Source organism: Homalodisca vitripennis, chromosome 6 (genome assembly GCF_021130785.1).
Source record: "Homalodisca vitripennis isolate AUS2020 chromosome 6, UT_GWSS_2.1, whole genome shotgun sequence".
NCBI classification, from domain to species: Eukaryota; Metazoa; Arthropoda; class Insecta; order Hemiptera; family Cicadellidae; genus Homalodisca; species Homalodisca vitripennis.
In genome coordinates this window covers 107,817,927-107,845,667 of record NC_060212.1, presented here as the reverse complement: position 1 = coordinate 107,845,667, position 27,741 = coordinate 107,817,927, and the positions used below count along the sequence as shown (strand labels likewise).

Here is a 27,741-nt window from a genome sequence, read left to right as displayed (position 1 = left end):
ACAACTTCGGTGCGGGGGAGTTCTTTCTAGCCCCCGTTACAATATTAGTGGTTTGAGGACGCTGCCCTAGCGCTCTGTGTTATATATTGTAACATTTACGTTCTAATACCATTTGGAGAAGTCTATCTTGGCCAATCTCATCACCGCTTTTTGTCGCCGCTTTGTTTCAACCGTGACGATCGCCATTTACTATTGGCGTCTGGTCAGTTTTCTGTGGTTGGTCGCTGAGTGTAGACCTATTTTGACCTTATTCTTTAGTTCAGTTTTTAACCCTAGAAGTTTTAACTCTTTGTTGGTGGATTACTTTATTACTGGGTGTTTTGCAGATGTGTTTTTAAACATTTTTAAAGTATGAAATCCAATATAACCATGACATATTATATATGATTTTATTTAAAAATACTTTTAGAAAATGGATGTATGTATAACAAATATATATATATATATATATATATATATTTTGTTTTTGTAGAATTATTTTGTACATACAACCCAACATAAAAGTTTATAAGCACAAGTTATAACACTTAGGACCACCCCTGGCAAACAATGTTGTATTTCTTCAACAAAAAAATCAAGATTGTATATAGTTTTTGGAAATATAGAACATGATAACTGTTTGATGTGGCTGTATACTCATATTTACGGAATATTGAAACAATGCGCGGATATGCCATAGGGTCACTCATTGTTCAGTGGCCTCCCAGATCTGAGGATCTGTCAAATAAGTTTCCCTCAACCTCCTAGCTCGTTTTATTAATTAAATAAAGTACGCTTAACTAGACAAGGATTAATTTTAGTGTATAATATTATTTTTGGCAGCAATCATGTACAGAAGTTGCAAGCAACTAGCCTAGTATAACAGGTAAACCTAAAATCCAAAAAACAACCAATTCATTACTCATGAATTTAAACAAATATAACACACCACACAACAACAAATTACTGTATAAATTACACTACTAACAATTACTTTAATTAAAGATAACCCATTTCAGTAGATTTGAAAACAATAATATAGCTACAACTAACGAACGTTGTAAGCTCAGAATTCGTCTGTTTAGATTCAACGTAAGCGGCTTCCAACAAACATTACTATTAGGAGTCACGGATTTTACGATCGGTAACGAAACCTCCGCTAAAATAAAGAGCATTTCGTCCCCTATACAACAGTGGCTAATATCATTCGTACAAGGTAGATCAGCGTAAAGTAACCACAGATCCCGAGAGTCTCATTGTGTAGTGTGGCGGTGATATAGTTATTATTATTTTTCGGACGGTTTATTTTAAGTGCATGAAAGCAGTAAAAATGTAATCTGGAAAAAATTACAGTTTCATATTTTTAATCTTTTTGATACTCTCCCATTTTGACCTCCTCCAATGGTGTGGCACACGATCGATTTCTTTCTTCGGAAAATATCTTTATCAATGGCTTCGGCTCGTAGACATTATTTAATTTATATGACTGTTTAAAATTAGAACAGTGTCCCTTAATATGGTTGAACGCAGTTTGGATTTTAGAAGAAAACGAAACTGCTGCTGTTGTCCAATGTTTGGTTAGATAGTTTGGTTAGATGGTAACCACATCTACTGACGGTAATGGTTCAGTTTTTTGGTGGCCAAAAGCTATCATGTCCGGGTGACGCCGATAAGTGTAACCCCAGTGCGCCGTTTACGTCAGGCCTTGTGTAAGATGCTGGTCGGTGTGAACAGCTAATTGAGCGTGCAAAGCGACAGAAGGCCGTCCCAGGCAAGTTGCACATTTAATTGCCTGTTGCTAAGAAATCGACCGAGTTACAAGTGTCTACTCCATATGCGCCAGTCTCTATTCTCAAATGGACGTTTACCAGGGCTTAGAAGTCCTCTCTAACACTTAACCTGGGGACCAACGGTGAATTCCGAACCACCACCAACGGCCGGGCAGGCGGGCTGCTTGCAAGGACAGGATCGCTCAGCGGTCACCCATCCAAGCAGCAGCCATGCTCGACGTTGCTTGATCCGGTTATCTTGCGATAACCGTTGTACCCGCTATACTACGCCATCGGCATACTGTCAGCATTGGTTTTGTATTGTTTTATTATTTTATACGGTTTATTTGTACAATATAGACAGGATACAGTCCGATGTAGGTCCATGACCCTCTTGGGATTAGGCTTAGCGTTAGCAAACTCAGGGTGATATCTCGAAAATGAATTTGAGCTACAAAAGTGGATTTGAAATTTTGTATGCAAACTCTGTTACGTGATCCGTGCTCTGGTATTCTGGTAGTGTTATTTATTACGCACTCGGTCACTTGGACATTTAAATGTAACATAGTTTTCCTTGTTGTCATTAGGTTTTACACCCACCTCTACTAGCTTGATAACTGCTAGGGAAATTATATGGCATATCTCCAAGACGTGTTTTTGAGCCATGTAGATAGCGAGTTTATGGGCATTCCACGTACGCTGGCATTCTCATGTGTCACAGTACGGTGTGGACTATAGACGATTTGTCTTCTTACGCCCTAACGTAAGTTCACGAGAAGTACAACATAATTCGTGCCGTCCTAAATGAAGCCCTATAATACATAATTAATCAGGGTATTATTTTTCTTCTGGATTAAGCACAAATAAAATTTGGTGATCCTTCTTGACACAAGAGTCGTATTTTATTTTTTACCTTTTTGTTCCTTGTGGGCTGGAATACTGTATCGTAGTCAAAACTTCCAAATACAAAACGAAGTCCGGAGTACGATAGAGTACTCCCAAGGAACAAAAGGGTAAAACACGAAATATAAGTCTTGTCAAGATTGATCACATTTTAGTTATGATTAATCCGGAAGAAAAATAACACCCTTGGGTTGTGTTTTTATTGTGGGCCTCGTCAGGCAGGCGTTGAACCAAGGCAGTGCGTTGCCTTGCGGGCCAATTACGATAGGGTCGCTTTATCGGTTGCCGAATGTCATGTCACTTCGCGAGCTGATAGCGACTATCACTCTAGTATCAACGCGGTGGTGGTGTAGGGGGGGAGGCCACGCCCACCACCGACACCCAGCCAATGGTAGAGGTGCGCGCCACCTGCTCGCGCGTTTCCTCCGTGGTGACGTGCGCGCAGAGCTACCAGCGCCTCCCGCAGTTGGATAGTGGTGCCTGACGCGTTACGTGCAAGGATATCCTGTGTCATCTGCAGGTAGGTGATTAGGTACTTAATTAGTTAATAACGGTTAATTTTATTCACTACACCTGATTATTTGCAATATCGGTTTTGCCAAGGCATATTATGTATATGATCACGCGATTGTCGTTTTTTTATAGTAAAATCAATAGTCATCGTTTTGAGATGTTCCGATGACAAAACTCGGGAAGGTGCGTCATCATTGGAGTTTTTTTTGCACGTTTTTGTTTCACTTTCCATAAACCTTATTTTTAACTATTACGCTCTTATATTCTCTAAAAGTCGTTCCTTAAATTGTTGATAGAATCTCCTATAGAGCGTTTATTGATCAATAGGAAGGAAATATGTTCAACTATGAAAGTCACAAAAATCACGTTCAGTAACATTTTACTGCAATATTGCCGTAAATTGCTTTATTACAAATACTAGATTTATTGCCGTGTAAATTAAAACTTCCTCGTCGTTGGATTATATTGAATGATGTAACATTTTATGTAGTGTATTTATCCATTTACTAACAACCCGTGTTCGTTTGACCCATTTAGTTAAAAGCACAAATCTAAAACTAGTATTAAAATTTGTGGTAATTAGTTGTACGTCTTTAAAAATTAGTTTAAATACGTGATAACATGAAAAACGCGTTAGTTTTAATGAAGAAATATAGATATAGCCAACATATTAAATGGTTGTTCCAAAAAAGAGCAAGGCACACAAGTTTCGTCGAATAGCTGTGCTCCAACAATACGGGTAGCTTTGTAGCTATGATTGTTCGTAGTCGTGTGTATTCAGTCACCGGCATCTTTAAGCGCTGTCGACATTAGAGATGTTTCACCCAAAGGTCACGTTTTTGTGATTGGTATATTAGACGGGGAAACTCTTGAGGGAATAAACCGATTTCCGAGTCCCACACTTAGAATTCCGTGCTATCATACGTTACAACTTCATCGTACGTCACGTAATGTACGTTGTTATTCACAACTGCTTAAATAATGTTCACTGATACATTCACTCTTGTGCTTTATAAAAATATCGATATGTTTAATTTGATGTAACGCTTAAAAAGTGAATCTCTGTTTTTTTCTGATTAAAAGTACACCCTTCTGGCACAGTTGGAGGAAGTGTGGTTCTAAATTTGATCCCGAGATGACTGTTTATACAATGTTACCCACATAATAATATCCGGTAATATTTTATTTCCAAAACTTTTTAAGCTCTGTTATGTAAAACAGGTATTATTAAAATATTTAAATAGTTTTTTATCAAGCAAAAGTGATTTTTAAAAACGTCGTTTTAAATTACATTATTTTTGTGCTCTAAACCAGAATAAAGTCCGCCTAACTCGTTATAAATAACTTAAAAGTTTCAAAAACCTGATTACTATTGGTTATTATCAATAGTTATTAGTAATAGTGTGACATTTGTCAAAATTTGAAGGCCGACGTCTTAAAACGTAGCGCACCTTATACACTTATAAGCTTGTTATCTGTTTCTGCATTCACCTGGTAGTCGATGCGGTACATAGAATGAAAATTTGTTGAAATTAAAATTGTTTAAAATTCCTTGTGCACTAGTCCAGAAAATTTTTGCACAAATGAAAATGGCCTTGGATGTGTTATTTCATTAAGTCAACGACTTGATTTAGGCCATCAATTCTTTTATGACTACGTTTGGTTTGAATCAGTTAATGGTTGGTAGTTATCATTTTTTTAATTCTTGCACAAAATTGTTTGTTATAGACAGATTTTTATACTGCATCCAACTCTAATGCGAGTTACTTTTGTCTTTATTATGATGTCCTGGTTTAATTGGATGAAATTAGCAATAACTAAACCTACAGTTTAGAAATGTAAAATGTGTTATTTAAAAATGTCAGAAAGTATGATATCTGTTTTGTGGTAAGTGCTACTTGAACAATATGATTGATTTACTCATATGAGTCAGAGATGCCGAGTACTGTTCAACATGATGATTCATTATGAGTACTACATTTTGATTAGTGACGTGGCAAATCAGTTATACGATCATTACGAAGACGTAAGTGTGCGATAATTGTAACTAATACTTTTAACAAATTCCTACATCGACGTTCTGTGTAGCACGTGTAAGTTCGTAGCTACAGTAGTTGTTAAATATTCTACAAAGCACGAAAGGTATCACAACACAGGAGGCTTCGGATATATCATTCACAGATATGAAAGTTGAGCTGAAATGGAACTCCTGAAAAACCAAGAGTTCTAAAGCTGTATCTCCCTTTATCTAAAGTGGACCTGACAAAATGTGTTTTTAAATCAAGAAGATCTAAGACCTGTACTTTAAGTATGTATTTAAGCGTTTACACAATCATTTGTGTGGTCAGATAGATAAAGACAACTTGCATACGGCGTTTTACACGTTTTACATATGAAATTTACATATATCACAAAATTTTAGTGCAAACTGTATATTTTGTAAAAAAATGTCAAATGATTATGAATAATTTCAGGGTTCTTTATCACTAATTGCTTTATGGATATTTTGAAAAATTTTCCTCTTGCCTAATTAAAATTTTCTGAAAACATTTTTACATAAGATACTTACTTCCTGTAAATGTTTTAACTTTTTACATAATATAATTCCATAGGTATAAAAGTACTTAAATGTCAGGTATGTAAATTAAAATTAACCTTCACAGAATTTGCATCCGCAGGACTACTGCATATGGAGATATTGTACATGTAAATAGTTAAATTTGGATTTGAGTCCTTTGAAATGTTTTTCTGACGATGGAAGGATTGTAAATAACATACAATCAGTAACACTACGTTTCGAGATCCACAATCTGATCTCTTCCTCAGGTGAATACTAACCTAAAACATAACTACAATCCACGTTCACTTGAGAAAGAGATCAGATTGCAGATTTCGAAACTTAGTGTTACAGATTTTAGATTTTGCTGGAAAATTATATCCGAGTAGACTCATTTGACGGTACACTGGCCAGACTCTCGACTTACTGTAGGACATAGTGCATTATGTAGTGTAGACCATATCAATTATGCAGCGGCACTCGTGAATGTTGGTAAAGAGTAGGCATTTCACATGTACAGGCACCACTCATTGCTTGCAGTAACACTGGCTCGGGCCATTTCTCCATATTGTTAACTGGAGTGTTGAAAATTGATTATTTTGCCGTGTAAATCGTGCTCTAATCTGATACTACATACGACCACGTCTGTGTCACAGTTACATATTTGGAACCCTCCCCAGTTGAACCGGAGAACTGTTAGTTAGGTGCCGATACGTTACACTTGTGTAACAGCGACATTTGCACAGCTTATCATCACCGAGCATATATTATGTACGTGGAGAGCGGAGACTGTGCACGCCAGCGCTGTGTTCGCGGTTACCGGCGATGTCTTCGGTTGGTACTTCCTCGGCCTCTTCCCGCAGGCACTGTCGTGCTCAGGAGGAGGGCTCCCCTCCGCTGCCGTTCAGGATCAGGAGAGTCTTCACCGTCCCTTGGGTGAGTAGTGTGACGTCAGTGAGTTCCAGCAGGCAGGTACCGACCACCTTTGATCTGCTCTGCACACGGCAAATTATAGCAGACAGACCACAACTCTTGTTGTGCATATTCGTCATCTCTGAATAGACACGGTTTGATACCGTGTGCAAGGTGACCAGACCGTCCTCCTTTTTAATGTTTATTCTCACGGATTTTGAAAATTATGTAAAATTTTCGGCTTTTTGGAGAACGCTTAAATGTTAAAAAATAGTTGCATAAGAAACAGGGGTTTTCCGGACATTTGCCATCGTTCAGTAATACAAAAATCAGTAACACTACGTTTCGAGATCTGCAATCTGATTACCTCTTCAGGTAAATAACCACCCCGAAGTTTCTTAGGTTTTGGATCACTGAACGATGGCAATTGTTCGGAAGAAATCCTGTTTCTTGCACATTCCTTCCATTGCCAAAAACAAACTTCAAACGAGAATATCTGCTTCTTCTCAATGTTTAGTTTTTGTTACATTCAAGGTATCTAAAATTTAAATTCTTAGTTGGTAACATACTTAGTGGGTGGGGTTAATCTCAAGCACAATCCTTCCACCGTCAAAAACAAACTTCAAAGAATAGTTGCATCACGTTAAAAAAATTCTTCCAATTTTCGAAGTCCCGAAGATATTCCATGAAAAGTTATTGCAACGCACACGTAATGCCATGGCATGTGAACTGCTGTTAGATTCAGTTGTATGTTGTATGTATATAGTGTCACTTACTCACTGTTGCTTCTATCCGCTCAGCTGCACTGGCGCTACTACCCCTTGATTTTATATTTATGGATTATGAATTATATGTTAATTTTGTTATGATCTCCATATATAGGGCGTAAAAAAGTCCCGCATGGGCTTGATAATTCCCGAACGAGAACAGGTAAAGCAATAAAAATGGTATATCATTACTGCACCTATAAATGTTCTTTTGAAGTAACTACCATATTGTTGTCATCAGGGGGGTGGCCCGCAAAGGGGTCAGAAGAAAATGTTTAATGAGAGCATAGGTCGAGTAGTATATCAAATTAAAGCTTTATTTATAGAGTTAATGCCGCAAATTAGACCTCAAAAGGTTTATTCACTTTTTAAAAAACTATGCTGGTTTGAAGTTTGAAACATTTACAATGTAGGTCCTGTTCTAGATGGTTTAATATTAATTGTCTTGGATCAAGTTGTGAAAGTTAAACTTAGTAAATGAATACTGGACTTAAGAAATAGTGTTTAAGGTAGTTAGTCTATCCTCTTTAGATCCAATAGAGGATAGTCTACAAGGAGTTGTTTAGGAGAGATGAATGTTTAAGAAAAAACTTGGTATTAGTATATAACGAACTTGGTATTAGTATTATAATAGAAAGTTCTTATTTTTAGGTTGGGCTTTGGTCTTCACTTCATGTACATCTTACATTACACTTTAAAACAATGTACATGTGCGTGCGTTGTGTATGTCACTGAATTCCTCCTAAACGGATGGACCGATTTTAATGATTTTTTTTTGCGTTTTCAGATGGATTCGAGAATGGTTTAGATTTACAATATGGTCAATCCTTAATTGTTTATTTAATTACCTTTTTATTTATAATTTTTCTTAGTTTTACAATGCTTTACATAGGTTCGGCAGATTGCTCTACGACACGTAATACAAAATGAACTGATACTTATCATCTGTTAATACTTTCAGCTGAAGTTCATCAAAGAGATAGGAACATTGGTTTACATTTAAATTTTAGAAAGTATTAAATTATTGTAAACTGCTTGATCAGTAGTGATTGCAAAGACGAAGTTATTATCTAATTTTAAATTTACATTGCACCAATGATCAATAAACCATATAATGCAATGGAAATACTATTTAAACGCTGTTATAAAACTATGTTATTGTACAAAGCTCTGACTGTTTGCACATAAGATAATCGAATCTGTTAAGCTCCCTTGACGTTGTGTACGTCATTTCTACTGTAGCCAAAGCAAAGCAAATAGATTACAGACTCTTCCCCTTATGCCAGAAGCGTATGCCCTTTTACAATTTCTTGATCGTTGTAAACATCAAAATCACTTCAGCCAGAAATTAATCAGAGGTTGGATTCCAATACTAACATTTGTTATAATTTTCGTAGTCAGGCAACAGCATAATTAAATTGTGGAACTGTAAATAGATTACCCCGGGAGTGCGTTTTAACGGCTAGAACAGACTCATATTGTCCGCAGCAACCGTTTAGTTGTACGATATATTTTCGTCATCGGGACAAAAAGGCAAACCTCTAACTATAACAATTGCAATGTCTTAGACCGGAGGTAGATTGTAGTAGACGCTTTTAGACCCAATGAGGTCTTGAAAACCACCTTATTTGTATATTTCATAGATAAAGTAAATAAATTAGATCGGAAGTGAATTCCATCAGCCGGAACTGACTCTTTTTGACTGCAGTAGCTTTTAAGCCATACGCTAGTTATGTGTTTCCTTAATCGGAACAAATTGATAATTGGATATTTTTATACATTTTTCTAATAGTTTGGTTCAAATCTTGTGCATCACATAGTGTGATACAACAAGTTGCTCTTTCTTTTTATTTTATTTATATACATACGTTTGTCGAGTCATTCGTTGTAGTGAATTTAGTAGTGATCTTGAAATGATGCACACACTGCTTACTAACGACCCGGCTAACAGTTGTTCTATTTCGTGTGCTCATTATTTCCGGGTAAATTTGGATGTACAAATTTAAAAAAATACACGCACTGTACGTACAACAAAAGTATTTGTATGCTACACCAAAACTGTTGACGTTTAATCAATTCCGGGTAATGTGAGTAGTGGTGACGTGTTTCAATCTGAATCTGCCAATGCGTTGAGTGAACATTATAATCAAACTGTCTCCGATAGGCTGTTCTAGGAAGCGTAGATGTTGACAGAGGAGTAAGGACGCGAGTTGACGGTCTCCACGTGCAGCTCTCACCACTTCAGGTCTGTCGCGTCTTGTATTTTGTTTATAAACAAAGCCGAGTGAGTAAGTGGGTGAATGAGTGAGTGATTGGTCAGCTCGAGCCGCTCAATTAAATCCGTCATCGAGTAAAATCACTTATCTTTCAATCCGATGTGTTTTTGTAACCTCACTATCTGCGCTGTGGAGCTGTGGCAACCAAAGAGGTGGCAACCGTGTTAAATTATCTCATTAGAATCTTGATAAACATTTACTTTCAAATATACTGTCGTCCTGTTTTGGAGTTTATCATTTCGACACTTTATACGTATTTGTTGTTATGTGTGTAATTGTTATTGACAGGATAACCGGATTTCGGACATTTGCCATCGTCATGGTTGCAAAAGGTATAATACAACCTTTCGAGGATTGGAATCTATCCTCTTCGTCAGCTGGAGGAGGTATTAGTGCATACAAAATTAGAGAACTCTCCATTTTTGTATCCATATTTTCTCTATTTCTGTATGTACTAATAACTCCCCCACCTGATGAAGAGGATAGATTTCAATCCTCGAAACGTTGTGTTACACCTTTTTGTAACATATAACGATGGTAAATGTCCGAAATCCTGCTATCCTGTCAAACCTTCCATCGTCAATACCTAACTTTAAACAAATAAGTGCTATTATTGTTAAAATAAAAAAGTTGTCCTTCAGCTAAAATTAATACTAACGCAAGTACTGTAAGTTCGAGCGTTTTTTTATGGATTTAGATCGATAGTAAACAAAACAGTATTGCGAGTAGTACCCAGTTTATGTAACTTTTTATTTCCGGTGATAATTTATTGGCTGAGCGTTAGCGAAGCCTATCACTCGAGCATCTTGAAAATTTATGTTCGTCGTGTCTGTCTGCACAATATCTCGACAACAAACTGACCTATAGATTTGATATTTTACATGAATCTTTATTTCTATATGAGCAACGTCGAGGTCGATGATGGTGCATGTCACTCGGTGGGATTTGGTTGAGTTTTAGCGAACTCTTTCGATTGGACCTGTGGTTTTCTGATAATCATGGTGTCATTGAGGAAATTACTGAATAAATAAATTTGTAAACAAACTGCGTCCAGTCGTACGTTAATGTAACATGTGATATTCTGACATGTGTATTGTGTAATGAAATGAGCTGTAGACTAGAAATTTTTCACGCTACCTCAAAAAAGCCTGTTACCCCACATGTAAGGTTGGTCAAAAAGATTGTGTAAAAAGATCTTTAAAGTAGAAGATTATTACAGACCTATTGAATCCAACTATTTTTATCTCTGTCCAATATGAACAATGGTAAATTTTAGAAAATATTAGTCTCCTCTTTTTGATTGCAGAATTTTCCCAAGATGTATAATTTTCTTCAGATACGATTTCACTCATCTATGTGTCCTGGGTTGTATGTAATAAGTATATATGTTTTAAAATCAGTAGTTTAATAAAAGCTCTTAAACCTTTTTGAATTTTTTTTTAAGAACAAACTCAAGCAGTTCTTATATAAAAGTTATTAATAAAATGTATTTTGTTTTTAACAAAACAATTCACTTACAATACTATGTCAAAATTAAATATAATGTAAGTACATGTAAGTAATGTAAGTACAGTAATGTAATTTATGTAAGAACAACGGTTTGTTTTAAAGTAATACTAGTCAATGACAGGGGGACAGTCAACGGGAATTAAATACGATAGGCTCAACGACCTCTCTGTAAGAACTACGACAGGAGGGGGTGATATAGAAGTTATAAAACATGCAATCAATTAATGGTACCAAATTATGAAACTAGGCATTACAAGCGTGGATTTCAAAGAAAGCACGCATTTTAACACTGGTTTTGTTGATTTAACATAGAGTTTGGCCACTCGCTATACAGGTACGCCCGATTAACTTGTGGATTTATGTGGTCTCTGTGATGACAGAGAGAGATGAGCATTTCCTCTACAAACACCGGGGGTTGTGGTTTGGGAGGGGGGCAGATGTCGACCAGAGAAAACACTACTATCAGCTCTACTTTGATATATGGCAGCTACTGTTGTGTCGGTTAGGATTAGGCCACACGTCGCTGTCATCGTCTACACCCCTTGATATACTATACTACTCAGTATAACACTGTAATACTACTATAGTACTCGGTCGCCCTCAGAGTCTACACAGACATACTGTAGTCACCGAGTGTCTAGTAGAACCCATCGACATATCAACAATGGAACCTTGTGTAGTAGGTCTGTGTTTATCAAAGTTAGTATATTATTGTTAGGAAAACTACAATTAATACTTATGGTCCATTATAGGTTTTCTTCTAAGGTGTTAAGAGGTAAAATATGCAACATCGAGGTGAGGATATACGGATTCTTACTCAGGCCTCCAAAGTTCTTTTTCTTTCTGAACGTTTTCAAAATCATTTGCAAGTCTTTCCTTTAATGGTTATGTGACTTGTAAGATTTTTTCTTGTCAACAAATGTTTTTGTGTAAAAAATCTGAATAATCTAAATACTTGTAAAAAACTTAATGTGTGCTGATAGTTTAAAAAGACCCTCTGAGTCTTGGTCAACGTCTATACTATTTATACTTGGCCTACCTGTAGAGGTTTTATCTTCAACTTTGAGAGATATAAAGCTATTTTAAACAGTTGAATGCTACAATTTAGAGTTTGTCCATTAATTACTCTATAAAAATTCCTCATATGATTTGTCAGGTAAAAATTAAAGTATGAGATGTAATATAAAGCTTATTCCTATTGTCCATAGTGTAGCGTTTGTCTATTAAAACATTTTTAAACTTAATGAAGTAATAAACTAATTTGCGAAATGTATACTCTGGTCAGAATCTGTTTAAAATATTATTATAAAGGTAGAAAGTTTTGAATTTTTTTACCTTTATTTAATTATAAGGTTTGAAAATGTTGTCTAAGAACCATAGAAAAACATATGACATTTCTTGCGTAAAACATTTCTTTCTTCTTACTGTTTTGATGACGTGACAAATCATTCGGTGAAATTCGCTAGGGTAAATTTATGGACACCCGTGTACAGCGAATTCGATTTAAGTAACCTACCAAAGTTTTCAGATTGAATTTGTCACAATTCGGTATTTGATATTACGGTACCTACACCTGATGTTTACAAACCTTACACTGAGGTTGTAAGATTACAAAATTGTCATTATTACAAGATACTGTCTGTTGAATGGCGGACGGAAGAACAGATTGATGAAATACTGAAGCGATAAAAAATGGAAAGGCAGTCGTGGGACTGACCGACAAAAGTGAACACCTCTTATATCGGGCTGTCAATAAAATCAAACACAGACTAAATATATGGTAAAATATTATTGGGTTGAATAAATCTACGAACTACTAATTTACTTAGTAATGAATCCAACGTGACATTGATTAACTTACTACATCATTTAATACCAGTATTTAAAGCTGATTTGGATTCTAAACTGAATTTCAGCACGGTTAATATTTATTCCTATTCCAGTTCATAACTGGTTTCGTCCTGATGAGATTGATAAAGGATTAAAAATAAATTGATTCGATGTTTTCTAGCTAACAAAGGTGTAGTGTAATTTAATCCTGGAAGAAAATTAGTCTTTCTTTTGTTTGTAATTATAACCTTTATTATAATTACACTGGGTCTTACCGTACATTCACTTAAAAAATAAATTACGCAAAAACAGATTGTAATATAAATTTTGCTGAAGAAATGTCAACACCATTAATTAAGTTTATAAGAGGTAAATTATTTAATTTAAAAATTCACTAGATATCTAAAAGTGAACATGTTTGTAGTTAGTTCAACCAAACAAACTGTAGGATATCCTTAGTATACGGTTAAGAAAAATGGGAACGATATGTCGCAGTTAGAAAATAAAGCTAATTTTTGAACGGAATGCCCGTTTTGTGTATATTGTGAGATTACTGCGGTATTAAAGACTTGTCATACAGAGAAGTACCGATCATGTACGTTTTACTTGTCAATCAGACTGTCATTCTGGTTGCTGACAGTCGTCAAGAACGAGAAGAGCTATAGAGTTAACATAAGTTGGATTCATAGATTTTTCTCTCCGAATATCCGGCACTCGATGCACTCACACAATTAATTCCAAATCCATATTTGCCCGCAAGCGAGTCTGTGCCTACTTGATCGTAAAGAGCAGCGAGAAGCGAAGGTCATCCGTAATGTAAAACTAGCCAGTAAAAGTTTTACTGCGTCTAATGTGATTTGTGCAACATTTTACAGTTTGGATTTCTTCACAAAATGTGGTAATTCGTGCAGTACCGTCTACCGTACTGTCAGGTAGTATTCTAGGACTGGTAGTGCAAGCATTTGGTAGTGTGACAAGTACGCTAATATGTTTTATAATAGTTCCTGGCAGTAATAAAATAAAGTGTAATATAATGTAGTCTTCGAATATATATCGTCACATTCATATTCCATGTAGAATGTGGATACAATATTCCGTTGCCACTTTTAAATGGGTGTTTTCTTGTAAATACATATAAAAATTATAACGTAAATTAATTAATGCAAAGACTCTAAACCTCACGTCAGTTTCCTTTTGTTTTTAAGTTTGAAACAAAAACGAGGCCTTGTATTTTGTAGAATGCCTTAAACCAGATGTGGTTACAACCTTTTCGTTTTCTAATAGACATAATTTACCGTGCACATGGTTTTAATCCTTGAAATTCGTGGTTAAAGTACAAACCACGGTAAACGAGCTAAGTCAAAGTGAATCGGCTTTATTGGCGGGCATGTTTATTTTTTTCCCTCGAGCCTTTAAGTTTGTTGTATTGTGTGTAATTTTGAAGGTATGTTTATAGAGGGCAGTTTTAAATATTATTATTTGCAATTTAATAGATAGTACAATTTTTAACTGAAATATATAACTGCAACAAACACTACATACAATTAATCTACCTAAAGTAATAGCTTTAAGGTTGCAAATTTCTTTTACTCTAGGAACTAGAATTAATTGTTCAGTAGGCTACATTCTTCTGCGGGTTTATACACACGATGTGATCTCAACTAGTCGTGTTGTTCCTGACGTAATATTTGGTCTCTTCGCCCAAGGAGGATAGTCCAGGAGCTGAAAGCCGATTTACACTGTATAAGCGAATAACCTGGTATTTCTTGAAATCGATAGAGAAATTTATTTTTAGAAAGAAATCGATCGTCAGCCGTGTCAGTTTTGGTGGGTCGAAATGGTTAAAATCAAAAGGGTTAAAATTATGGGGTGATAATTATTTTCAGATCGAATTTTTCATATCTTGAAACCAACAGTAAGGCACGTAAATAAATGTCTAATCAGCATCAGCTGACTATATACGAGGCTGTAAATGGCGACTTTCTGTCCATTCATCTACAGTAGTCATCTAACGATTATACATGGTGTCTCGTAACTCTGTGCACAAAGGTATACCACGTTATTGCTCAGGTGAAGACAAACATATTTCACCATATGAACATGGGTCTCCGATGCTTAGTTTCCCAACTGTCTGTATGCATGTGTTTTTTTTATTAAAAATTAATATCTTAAAAAGTAATAAATTAAACTATACTAAATTTGACTTAAGTTTTTATGATAACAAGGCCAATTACGGGAAACAATAACATGCAATCACCTTTAGTATTTTAAAAATGGCGGCCATTAAAACTTTAAATATCTTAAAAATTAGCATTTTTCTTAAGAATTGCAAGAATGCAATTTTTTAGACAGGGTTTTCTGTTGTTAAATGTAATGACAACAACATTTTTTAAGTCGAATAATAAACACATTGAGGTTCTCCGAGAATAACCAACAATACAAGTCTTGTCACAGTCGATCTGTTCTAAATCAGTTATTTATCATTCGAATTAAATAATTTTGGTGTCATTCGATTTCTGAAAGACCCCAAAAAAACTGTCATTCTTGCAATTGTTTAGAAAAAAATGCTTGTTTTTTTTAGATATAAAAGATAAAAGTTTTAATGGCTGTTATTTTGAAAATACTGAATGTAATGTTATGCTATTCTTTTCATTACTTGTTATCATAAACATGTTAGCCAAATTTGGTATAATTTAATTTATTACTTTTTAAGATATTATTTTTGTTAACACATACAGACAGACAGATGGGAAACTAAGCATCGGAAGCCATGTTCATATGGTGAAATATGCTTGTCTTGACCTGAGCAATAACGTGGTATATCTTTGTCCAGAGTGTTACGAGACACCATGTATAACAAATATTTATTTGTCTTGATGGTCTGTTTTAAGTGCATCAAGCTAGGAAAAATATTATCTGAGAAAACAATTATCGTTTCACATTTTAAACCCTTTTGATACCGTCCCTTTTCGACCTCCATCAAAACATCCGCGGCTAACAACAACTTCATGAAAATCCAGACTGAGTGTTTATAAAATTCAAATTGGCTCACGGCTTTTGGACTGTCCACCTTACAGTATCGCATTGTGTCATATATGTTACTATATGCCACAAATCTCTACTGACAGGGACGTAACACCAGGTAACACGCAAGAGAATATGATACTCGCGTTTGTGCAACAGTCAGCGAATCCCTCCCTGATGAAGAATTCCCATTGAGAAAAGCAAAACGTCACTGAGCGTAAGTAAGGTGCAGTTGAAAGCAGCCAATGTTATCTGAACATTATCCGTAGCGCAATTAAAAATCACAAGTTACGAGTTCCACACTCGTCACTCTGTTGTCACGTTGGCAGAGTTATGGCGGTGACTCAAGCCTCTACAGTGTAAGTGGGCTGATGTAACGGTTCCCTTTATTCACGGAGCTTTGTCGGCGTTATCGGAAACACCGGCCAAGAAAGCGGTGAATCGCCGACACTGATGGGTAGCGCCCGTGTGCCCTGCGTAGGGTCCGGGTCGTTTGGTTTTGTAGTTGTGGCTGTTTTAAGTTTACATCTGGGTACACAACTAAAGTCCACCTGACAAGTCCATGACAATGTTTTACTATAGGAAATACTAGAAAAAAGTATTCACCCAATACGAGTGAAAACTAAACGAAATTTATATTTACCATTTTCGAAGTGGTACTCCTTGCTGAAAATACAGCAACTCTCCTCTGTTTATAATGTTCATTACTCCGTAATACCTGTCAGCCCTGAACACTTACGGTGTTCGAGTGAAAATATGTATTCAAATATATATATATATATATATATATATATATATATATATATATATATAGTATTCGAATACCTTTCTGGATATTCCAATTCATCTGTTTGTATAAAGAAACATAAACAAACGAATCCTAAACATTTTAGCGTATATTGGTTAACCCTCGAACTGGCAATCGACATTATAATGACAGTCCATATAGTACATAAATCAACACTACCGCTTTTGTTTAGGTACCATTTCAAACTGAAAGAATTGTTGATTTCAATGATGAAATTTGTTTTGCTGTTTTGGCAACAGTGACGTTATAAATCTTGCCAGAAAAACCGTCTTCATCGGTGAAAAATTAGTGATATATCGTGGGTATAATTCGTAATTTAGATTTATAGCTTTGTTGTAGGCTATACTATGCTAAACTTTGGTATATTTTGGAAATATTTAGTGTAAAAGTTATTGTTATTATTTTGTAAATAATCATATCGATAGTAACAAATAGGTACGTCCCACCACTTTTCAAAAATAAAAACTTATAGAAAATGGTTATCAATTTATTTATTGTTTTGTAGTGCATATAATTTTTGAAAATATTCGTAACCATAGTAACACATTTTGCCTTTCGTGTACTGTTTATGGTTTTCACAATAATATATAACTATTCTTCAAGAGAACCTGGATAACATTACATATTTTCTGGAATTAGATAAAACAAAGAATAAATTGGCTATCTTAGATTCTAATAATTATAATATTACACACATTACTAGGCGCAGTCCCATCACTTTCCCAAAACAATTTTTTTGATGATTTATGCATAATGTTTTTATAGTACTATATTTATCTTCACTTTTTCCTGAAAACGTTAATGTATTACACATGTAGGTTTATAGTAAAAATGTATTTTTGACAACATGATTTAAGTACGGGTACATACACTCAAAAATGGCCTGCCATCTATGGAAAAATTGCTACCAGTTCGAGGGTTAACCACTAGCATTCTGGCGGCGCCCGTTTGTTTTTCTAATATTTCGAACAATCGCTAAAAATAGCCATAGAAACCACTTTTTAGCGCATTTTGGTTCATGGGTAGCGGCTAGTACGAAGTTAGCAGCGCCCACTCTGTTTTTTATATTTTCTATATGAATAAAAAAAATCAAACATGTAAACACCGTTAAACAAAGTACATGTTGCCAACTTCACACGGCTATTCCAATGGAATTGTAGAGAATTGCTACGTAGAAGATTAATTATTGTAATTGCATGACGATTCAACATCGCCTTGGAACAGTCCTCACCTCACATTCTCAATGATTCTATGAAATTTCAGAACAAAACTAAGACGTTTCCGTATTCTATTGTAAATTTGAATTGGATTTTGACGTTTTCAACACCTAAATACAATAGTAAAATTTCATTAATTATGAATATTCAATATATTATTTCAAATTAAATCATAAACTTGTTTTTACTTCGATTTTGGAATTGAACAACATAACACTAAATCTACCCGTTTAGATTTTAGAACAATCCTTAATATAAACAAGGAAGAACTATATGTAGCAACCCCATATTTTACAATAACACTATTTGTATAATATTAACAGTTTGCTTTTCCACAAATGAATTACACTTTAATTTATTTTCTACATTAGGTAGACATAATAAATTAGTTTAAGATGATTAATACAGCTGTAGTAAAACAAGAGTGTTAGTGTGCATAAGGTATCATATAAACACACGTGTTCATATAGAGTGGTATATACGAAATATCATATTAGTGACTTAGCTATACCACTTAATTTCTGTACATGTCCATATTTTTTTCGGTTTTGTTCTTTTTGAAGTTTTGGTGGTTATTTTGAATCCGCTATTTGGATTCAGGTCTAATTGGCTGAGCGTGAGCAAAGCCAATCACTTGAAGGGCTTGTAATATTTCATTTTATGTCCATACGGTGTCTCGAGATCGAACTGATCAATAGACGTAATTTCTATATAATCAACATCAAGTTTGAAGATGTCCGAGTCCCTTCATGGAATTTGGCTCAGCGTTAGCAAACAATTTTACATTGGTCTTGTGGGTGACAATTATGATAACGATTAAGTCGGAGAGTGAATAAATTGCAGAGGCAGTACCACACAATAGACTTGCGATAGACTATTGGCTGAGCGTTAGCAAAGCCTCTCACTTAAGGGGCTTGAAATATTTCATTTCATGTCCTTATGACATATCGAGAACGAACTGATCAATAGACGTAATTTCTATATAATCAACATCAAGTTTGAAGATGTCCGAGTCCCTTCATGGAATTTGGCTCAGCGTTAGCAAACAATTTTACATTGGTCTTGTGGGTGACAATTATGATAACGATTAAGTCGGAGAGTGAATAAATTGCAGAGGCAGTACCACACAATAGACTTGCGATAGACTATTGGCTCAGCGTTAGCAAAGCCTCTCACTTAAGGGGCTTGAAATATTTCATTTCATGTCCTTATGACATATCGAGAACGAAACTGATCAATAGACGTAATTTCTATATAATCAACATCAAGTTTGAAGATGTCCGAGTCCCTTCATGGAATTTGGCTCAGCGTTAGCAAACAATTTTACATTGGTCTTGTGGGTGACAATTATGATAACGATTAAGTCGGAGAGTGAATAAATTGCAGAGGCAGTACCACACAATAGACTTGCGATAGACTATTGGCTGAGCGTTAGCAAAGCCTCTCACTTAAGGGGCTTGAAATATTTCATTTCATGTCCTTATGACATATCGAGAACGAACTGATCAATAGACGTAATTTCTATATAATCAACATCAAGTTTGAAGATGTCCGAGTCCCTTCATGGAATTTGGCTCAGCGTTAGCAAACAATTTTACATTGGTCTTGTGGGTGACAATTATGATAACGATTAAGTCGGAGAGTGAATAAATTGCAGAGGCAGTACCACACAATAGACTTGCGATAGACTATTGGCTCAGCGTTAGCAAAGCCTCTCACTTAAGGGGCTTGAAATATTTCATTTCATGTCCTTATGACATATCGAGAACGAACTGATCAATAGACGTAATTTCTATATATAATCAACATCAAGTTTGAAGATGTCCGAGTCCCTTCATGGAATTTGGCTCAGCGTTAGCAAACAATTTTACATTGGTCTTGTGGGTGACAATTATGATAACGATTAAGTCGGAGAGTGAATAAATTGCAGAGGCAGTAACACACAATAGACTTGCGATAGACTATTGGCTGAGCGTTAGCAAAGCCTCTCACTTAAGGGGCTTGAAATATTTCATTTCATGTCCTTATGACATCTCGAGAACGAACTGATCAATAGACGTAATTTCTATATAATCAACATCAAGTTTGAAGATGTCCGAGTCCCTTCATGGAATTTGGCTCAGCGTTAGCAAACAATTTTACATTGGTCTTGTGGGTGACAATTATGATAACGATTAAGTCGGAGAGTGAATAAATTGCAGAGGCAGTAACACACAATAGACTTGCGATAGACTATTGGCTGAGCGTTAGCAAAGCCTCTCACTTAAGGGGCTTGAAATATTTCATTTCATGTCCTTATGACATATCGAGAACGAACTGATCAATAGACGTAATTTCTATATAATCAACATCAAGTTTGAAGATGTCCGAGTCCCTTCATGGACTATTGGCTCAGCGTTAGCAAACAATTTTACATTGGTCTTGTGGGTGACAATTATGATAACGATTAAGTCGGAGAGTGAATAAATTGCAGAGGCAGTAACACACAATAGACTTGCGATAGACTATTGGCTGAGCGTTAGCAAAGCCTCTCACTTAAGGGGCTTGAAATATTTCATTTCATGTCCTTATGACATATCGAGAACGAACTGATCAATAGACGTAATTTCTATATAATCAACATCAAGTTTGAAGATGTCCGAGTCCCTTCATGGAATTTGGCTCAGCGTTAGCAAACAATTTTACATTGGTCTTGTGGGTGACAATTATGATAACGATTAAGTCGGAGAGTGAATAAATTGCAGAGGCAGTAACACACAATAGACTTGCGATAGACTATTGGCTGAGCGTTAGCAAAGCCTCTCACTTAAGGGGCTTGAAATATTTCATTTTTCCTGACATCTCGAGAACGAACTGATCAATAGACGTAATTTCTATGTAATAGCATCGAGTTTTAAAATGTCCGTGTCCCTTCATGAGATTTGGCTGAGTGTTAGCAAACAATTTTACATTGGTCTTGTGGATGACCATGATGATAAGTAGGAAATTGGAGAATGAATAAACTGCGGAGGCTTGAGTTAGACTTGAATTTTTCATGCAACCTCAGCGAAGACAGTACGCGACACGTGGTGTGGCGTACTCGTACATTGTGAAATAAAAATCGTACGCGCAAAACAGATCCTCATTACTTATCATTTCACGAACAGTTTCATTTTGAATGTGCTATTAGCGAAAAATCTGACTTCCAAGGTGGATTTTCGTAATATATGAATGTACACTTGAATTTTCTTAAATTGATCACGAAACTTGTGCTTTAGCCAACGTGGTAAATAAGCAAATAGTACTTCTTGGTGCTTATTGTCCGTAATAGAATGGAAAATTGTATAAAAAGGGACTCGAATCACCAGGTAAGGTTGTACTGAGAGGAGGTTGTCATTGTGTCCCGTGTGGTGTGCTATGGTGTGGTGTAAGAGTACAAAGGCAAGTGTGTCAGCAGGCAGCGGCCATGTTGGAGAGCAGTAAACCTGTCAGTACGTACCGCCTGATAACGTATCAGTGGTCTAGCCTTCGACGTTGCAATTACCCGCAACTAGCGGGGGACATTACTCTGCGTGGCTTGTGCGGTGAGGACTTGGTGGGGAACAAGAGGAAGATAGATCGCGGCAACAGTTAAGAAGGTCAAGTCTGTCTTTGTTCCATCATTTCGTATAACAAATATAGAGGGAAGAGTTCTTGTTATAATAAATATCCGTCTTAGAACACAAGTACTGAATAGCAGGTTTGAAAAAAGCTGTGGCAGAAAGATCGAAACTTTTTTTTCCTCCTAGGACAAGAAGTTTATAAATCGAACTTAGTCCTATAAGAACCTTAGCGCTGCTTCCGGAGTGACGGGTATTTAGGATAGGTAAAGATTAGGGGGTAGGGGCCGCCTCCTATCGAGATCCATGAGGAAGAATTAGGGCACTAATCTCAAAGTCATGTCCCCCCGGAAAAAGGGGAGGTCAACTCTGAACCAGCCTCTCCAGTCAAAGCAGGCAGGGGGTGACACATCCTTGTTGAGGCTAGCAAGAACCTCTGATAGTTAGGGAACAAACCCCACCAAACTCCAACAGTCATCTCCCGCACTAGACTAGACCTATCAACCCCTTGCGCCCCAGAATATCGACATTTGCGGTTAGTGATGTGCCGCTCCTGGACATCCATAAGGTTGCCCAGACATAAGTGGCACATCGGTTTTTGCTGTGCCCAGTGGTAGGTTCAACTGGAAAGTATAAACCAATCAGATGTGATCCTTGCTGGGTCTTGTCGAAACTTGGTATGCATTGGTTTTTAATTTGTGGACCTTTTGCATTACCACAATTATTTTCCTACACCTTTTATATAATCTGAAAACACTTTCTAGACGCGTGCGGCGCATCAAAATTGTCGGCCCATTTATATAATAGCTTTAACAATGTAAGATGAGGTAGAATTTTGATTTAGCTCCATTCGCTTTTCGCTCAGTCCAGCGTCTGACACTGCCAAGACTCCAAAAGATCCAAAAATTTGTGCACTTGACAACGAGAACATCTTTTCAACTAGTTTAACCATCGTTCAGTGAAACGAACGATCAGTAACACTACGTTTCGAGATCTGCAATCTTATCTCTTCTTCAGGTGATTCCTGACTTAGGCGTGTCACAACGCTCTGGTTTGATTTGATTATTTTAACTTAGTTTGTAATTATGTGTTAGGTTAGTTGTTTACCTAAAAAAGATATCAGATTGCAGATCTCGAAACGTAATGTTACTGATTTTTTGTTTCACTAAACTATGTCAAATGTCCGGAAAAATCCTGTTTCCTTCACAATAATTCCTTCGTCAAAAATAAACTTCAAACAAAGAATAGTTAACCAGATAGAGCTCCTTTTTAGTCTGATATCGAAACGGTGCGGAGTTCGTTTTTAACTTCTGTTTTTGGGTGTCGTCAGGCAAACATGACTCCAGATTCCAGGAGTGGAGTCTGTGGCGGTGTCAGATTTCAAGCGCTGCACTAAGCGGAAGATGAAATTGGGATAAATTCAACATCCGCATTGAATCATCCCTTCCCTCCATAGCTGAGTTGTGTGATGGTAGATCGTTATCTCAATCCTTCTTGCCAACCGATCCCAGTTGAAGAGACTAGTAGTAATGCCAACACCACCACCATAATAGACGAACGCTAACATCCAACAATAATTTCAATGCGGTGGTAGTGAATTATTCGGGGACATTTTGTAAAGGAAACGTAATTTTTGTATACTTTTAAACAAAATTCGTGTTAGGATTTTTATATAATATGTGTCGTGTAACGCTTTTTATTCAGTGGTCATAATTATAGCCCATTGTTGTAGCGTATAGCAACAGTTTAAGAAAACAGAAGTACGCAAATGTCATCATGAGTATTGTACTTTTGGTACAGATGTTATTTTTATTTTGTTCAAATTCAATAGGGATGCAAAGAATAATTTATCCTTAGTCTTAGATCGATGACTGTAAGTGCTACGAGCAAGATGATCACAGGTATCGAGGACGGTATGTTGTAGTTCGAATTATACACTGAGCGTTAACTAAGTCTTACTTACAGTAACACTCTGTGTAAGTTGCCAATGGCGTGGTGTAACGGGTACGGTGGTTATCGCAAGATAACCGAATCAAGCAACGTCGAGCGTGGCTGCTGCTCGGATGGGTGACCGCTGAGCGTTCCTGTCCTTGCAAGCAGTCCGCCTGCCCGGCCTTTGGTGGTGGTTGGGAAGTTTTAACCTATAAGCCTTGACTTCGCCTGGTAAAATAAGAAGTTCTTTGACTTTCCATGCTATCGTGCTTAGTCTTTCTTAAATCGACGACTGTGAGTGTTGTGAGATGTAGTCGAATCTAAAAAAAAACCGGTTAGTAACACATTACCTCCATCACATTTTTGTGATTATTGTTAAACGAGTTAACAACGTAAATTTGGGATCACAATTCTTAAAAATTCAGTCAGATTCATGACGTCCAGAACAAGGAGGGATCCCTCGGAAGTTTTGTAAAGGACACGGGAAATATTAGAATTTTAAAAAGTAGTAGTTTCGGTTCCAAATGATTTTACACTATTTTTTCTATTTTTGTTTGATCAGGTATACTTTGTTTCAAGTCAAAGATTTTACCATCTCCCTGAAGGAATTACTTATAGGTATTCATCACAAATTCTTGACCTGTGAATATTCTTCGGTCTGTACGGTTTGTGCATCCTTCGACAACGCAGACTGTGTGGTTTATATTGAGTGACTAAGCATATCCTGCTACACCACGCCTTGCCGCAACATTATCTTGAATCCTGAGAGATTATTATAGAAGTTACTGTATAACATATTGAAATTTCGTCGAAACACTGCATAAATGTATTGTCGTATTGATAAAAAATTGGCATAAGTTATAATTTTTAGAAATAGAATGTGTTGTATACATGTATACCTTTCTCATTTATATAAATTTGTTCACTTGAAAATGTGCAACATTTTGTTCATTATTAATTATGTGTTTTGTGCCTGATAAAAATCGTTACTGTTTAAAACTTTCTGATTCATTCGTATATCGCGGCCTCTTCATAGCTGCTTGTGTATTCATCGTCGGGAACAACCAATCACCTGGTCTCCATAGGGTCAGCGATGGTGATTTTAGTTATTCCCACCACGCAAATCCCCCGTTTTGTTTCAGTAGGTCTGGAAGCTCGTAGAGAAAAGAGAGACACGGGTTCGTATCCGGACTTTGGAAATTCCTACTTTTTAATACGTGACGTTGCCAAGAATTTCCGTGGTAATTTAATGTAATCGGAGGAAACCCCCCATTACACACTCTTAAGCGAAATTTATGCTGTTCAACAATCATAGAGCAAGTAATGATTGTTGGAACACCTTCCTTTTGCATCCCATACACTCAGCAAAACCGATATTTCAAGGCCACTTAATATGATCCCACTGGTAAAACGTACTGTTTTACTGGGAAGACTATACCATAACCACACATTCACTGCAAGCTCGTGATTTGAGAAAATGTTGGTGGTATTCCTTACTGTACTCCTAGATATTTCCAACTGGCCATGAGGTTAGTGAATAAATGAGTTCCTAAATCCATAGTACATTATTGAAATTTATTCCTTGAAAATTTGCACATTGTTTATTTTTAGGCTTTCACCACCATATTGTGTTTCCAAGGATGTGCAGGCTACACTAAGTGTCGGGCGAAACTCTCATCTCGGTAGCTAATCCTATCCCACTTTACCAATTCAATGATAGTAAGCTTGTGATCATCAATAGTGGAGAACACTTTTTTTGTTCCCTTAGGACAAGAAATTGAGAAATTGCATTCAGTCTAAAAGGTCATTTGCGCTGCTTCCGGAGTGACAGGATAATGTGGATGAGTAGGGGCCGCCTCCCGTCAAGATCCACGAGGAAGGAATTTGGTCATTAATCTCAGTCATGTCTCCTTGGAAAAAGGAGAAACCAGCGTATGAAGGGGTGGCACACCCTTATACCTAGGCTAGCAAGAACCTCCGACTCTTAGGGAACGAACCCCCACCAACTCCAACAGTCATTTCCCGCAGTAGACCAGACCTATCGAATTACCCTTGCAGCCCAGAATCTCAACATTTACGGTTAGTGATGTGCCGCTCCTGGACATCCATAAGGTTGCCTACATTTAAGTGACAAATTGGTTTACGCTGTGTCCAGCGTAGGTTCAACTGGAAGGTATAAGCCAACCAAGTGAGCCCTCCTGGTAATCAGGACTCTTACCTAGTGAGACATCCGTTCAGTAATATCAGAAATCGTCACCACGTCGCTCTCTACAGGACTCTTAGGCATCCAAAAAAGGTGTAATCGGACATTCTTGCTTTGTCACAGGCGTCATGCATACATTACGACCGTATCTGATCCTGTATTATCGAACAGATGTAAACCTCGATTGTGTTCAGTGTACAACATGCGATATTAAGGTTTGTTGTGCAGTAAAATGGTCTCCCGCCTAACTAACTGACTGTGCTGTGTGCGGGCCGGTTAGTGTGGTGTGTGTGGACAAGTGTGGATGTACTGTGTGTGATTGGTTATTCATTTATTCTGACGGCACTTCATGCATTATTAACTGCATGCATAGAGTGTAACTATAACGAAAGGCCATGAGGAAGTGTGAGGTGTGAGCCATTGTCGGGCCTGGGCGAGACTGTGGCGGTCACGTGATCCTACGTGTGTCTCTACAGGTGGCAATTTATGGCAACCACAGATCTCCAGCTTTTAGACAAGCAGGGCTGCAGGTGCTGCTCTAGTCCTTCGACATGTCCGACGTAATCGGGTCTGCTACAAGAAGCATTAAACAACTTTAGGATAACTAACCCCAAATATTTTAAAATTAATAGTGGCTGTTTTTTCCGTATGGTGAAAATAATATTTTACTCATTGAAATATTTTTGTTGAGCCATATCGACTGATTAATAGTCAATATTCTCAATAAATTTATAACATCACAAATTTCCGGCACTCTGTTTAGTTTTCCCACACTTTATTTGTTTTGAGTACCTGCAACGGACTTGAATTGGGAAAAACCTCAATGTTTGGTTTGTCCTTAAGACAATTCGTTGAGCAATTATCACTAAATCACTAATGTCCCATAAACCAGACTATTCTACACCTTCAGAGTTCAAGCCTAGTAAGCCTCTTCTCTCTTTCAAAATCCACAACTCATAATACTTGTAGCAAGAATATTCAAGTTAGCAATCAATTTGTTTGCCTAAGGATGCTGTAATCAGAACCACATGTTTTGTTTTAGAATGAGATATTTCAGTTTACGTTAATATATTTGTTATGATAAATTAAATGTATTTATAAAAACTACAAATGTTTAATAAACCACTCAAATATTTGTATGTTACTGGACATTGCCTAAATAATATATTAAGATAGTAGTAACCGACTATACAAAAGTGTACGTTACCCATTACGTTAAAGCATGCTATGAGTACAAGATGGGATAATGATTTTTGTATACATTTTAAAATATATTTAATGACCAATCACCTTTAAGTGAAGGTGCGATAAAAATATCCCTTCATAGCGTTCAATGCATTTTATCCACATTGTAAAATGTTTACTGTGAAACTTACTGCAGTTTTAATGCTAATACATTTTTCGAAGACTACTCTAACAATACAATTGCGCGCCTTTATTTACCTGGGTTGAAACAAATATGGTCTTCCACAAGGCATACTTAGATACCATTTTCTTCAATATGTACAATGCTTTAATTATTTGTTGGCACAATGGTGGGGATGGCTTTTGTCTGTCATGCCGTTTCGTTGTTCTAGAGCTACCTTGGAATTCTTGTTTTCTATTTAAAGGAAGACGCAGTTTAATCGGTAAAATATTACTGTTTATTGTATGTACACAAGCACTGTAACAATTCCTACTTCAGAGTCGGCGGTAGTAGTGAAACTACTTCTAGTTTACCCCATAAACAGTATTAATCTTCAAAAATGTTTACGCCCTTAATTTTGGTAACAAAACTAAAAGAGGTTGTCTCTTTTTAAAATATATGCTTCATACATATCGAAACGATTTTTTATGTGTTCAGGGTATTGAATATTGAAGGTATTATGAAAAAAGTTTCAGATTTCTTGTCTGAACTCAGAAGAAGCAATTCAAATACTGGAAAAACTAAAAAGTGTTTCGATGCGTACTGATCGTAAGGTCAG

At 36.5% G+C, this 27,741-nt stretch overlaps 1 protein-coding gene across 4 annotated transcripts in view; it reads left to right on the top strand.

The window, feature by feature from the left end:
- The window catches only part of LOC124364702 (thyroid receptor-interacting protein 11-like), a 138,216-nt gene that overhangs the window by 51,747 nt on the left and 58,728 nt on the right, over window positions 1-27,741 (top strand). Inside the window, exon 1 of one of the 4 annotated variants that reach the window (XM_046820390.1) lies at window positions 6,532-6,657. The exons of the other annotated variants lie outside the window; for them this stretch is intronic. Coding sequence (XP_046676346.1) covers window positions 6,547-6,657 — 111 coding nt within the window. The 5' untranslated portion in view covers window positions 6,532-6,546. Of the gene's footprint in view, window positions 1-6,531; window positions 6,658-27,741 lie in introns of those variants that run through there. 4 annotated transcript variants of the gene reach the window in all.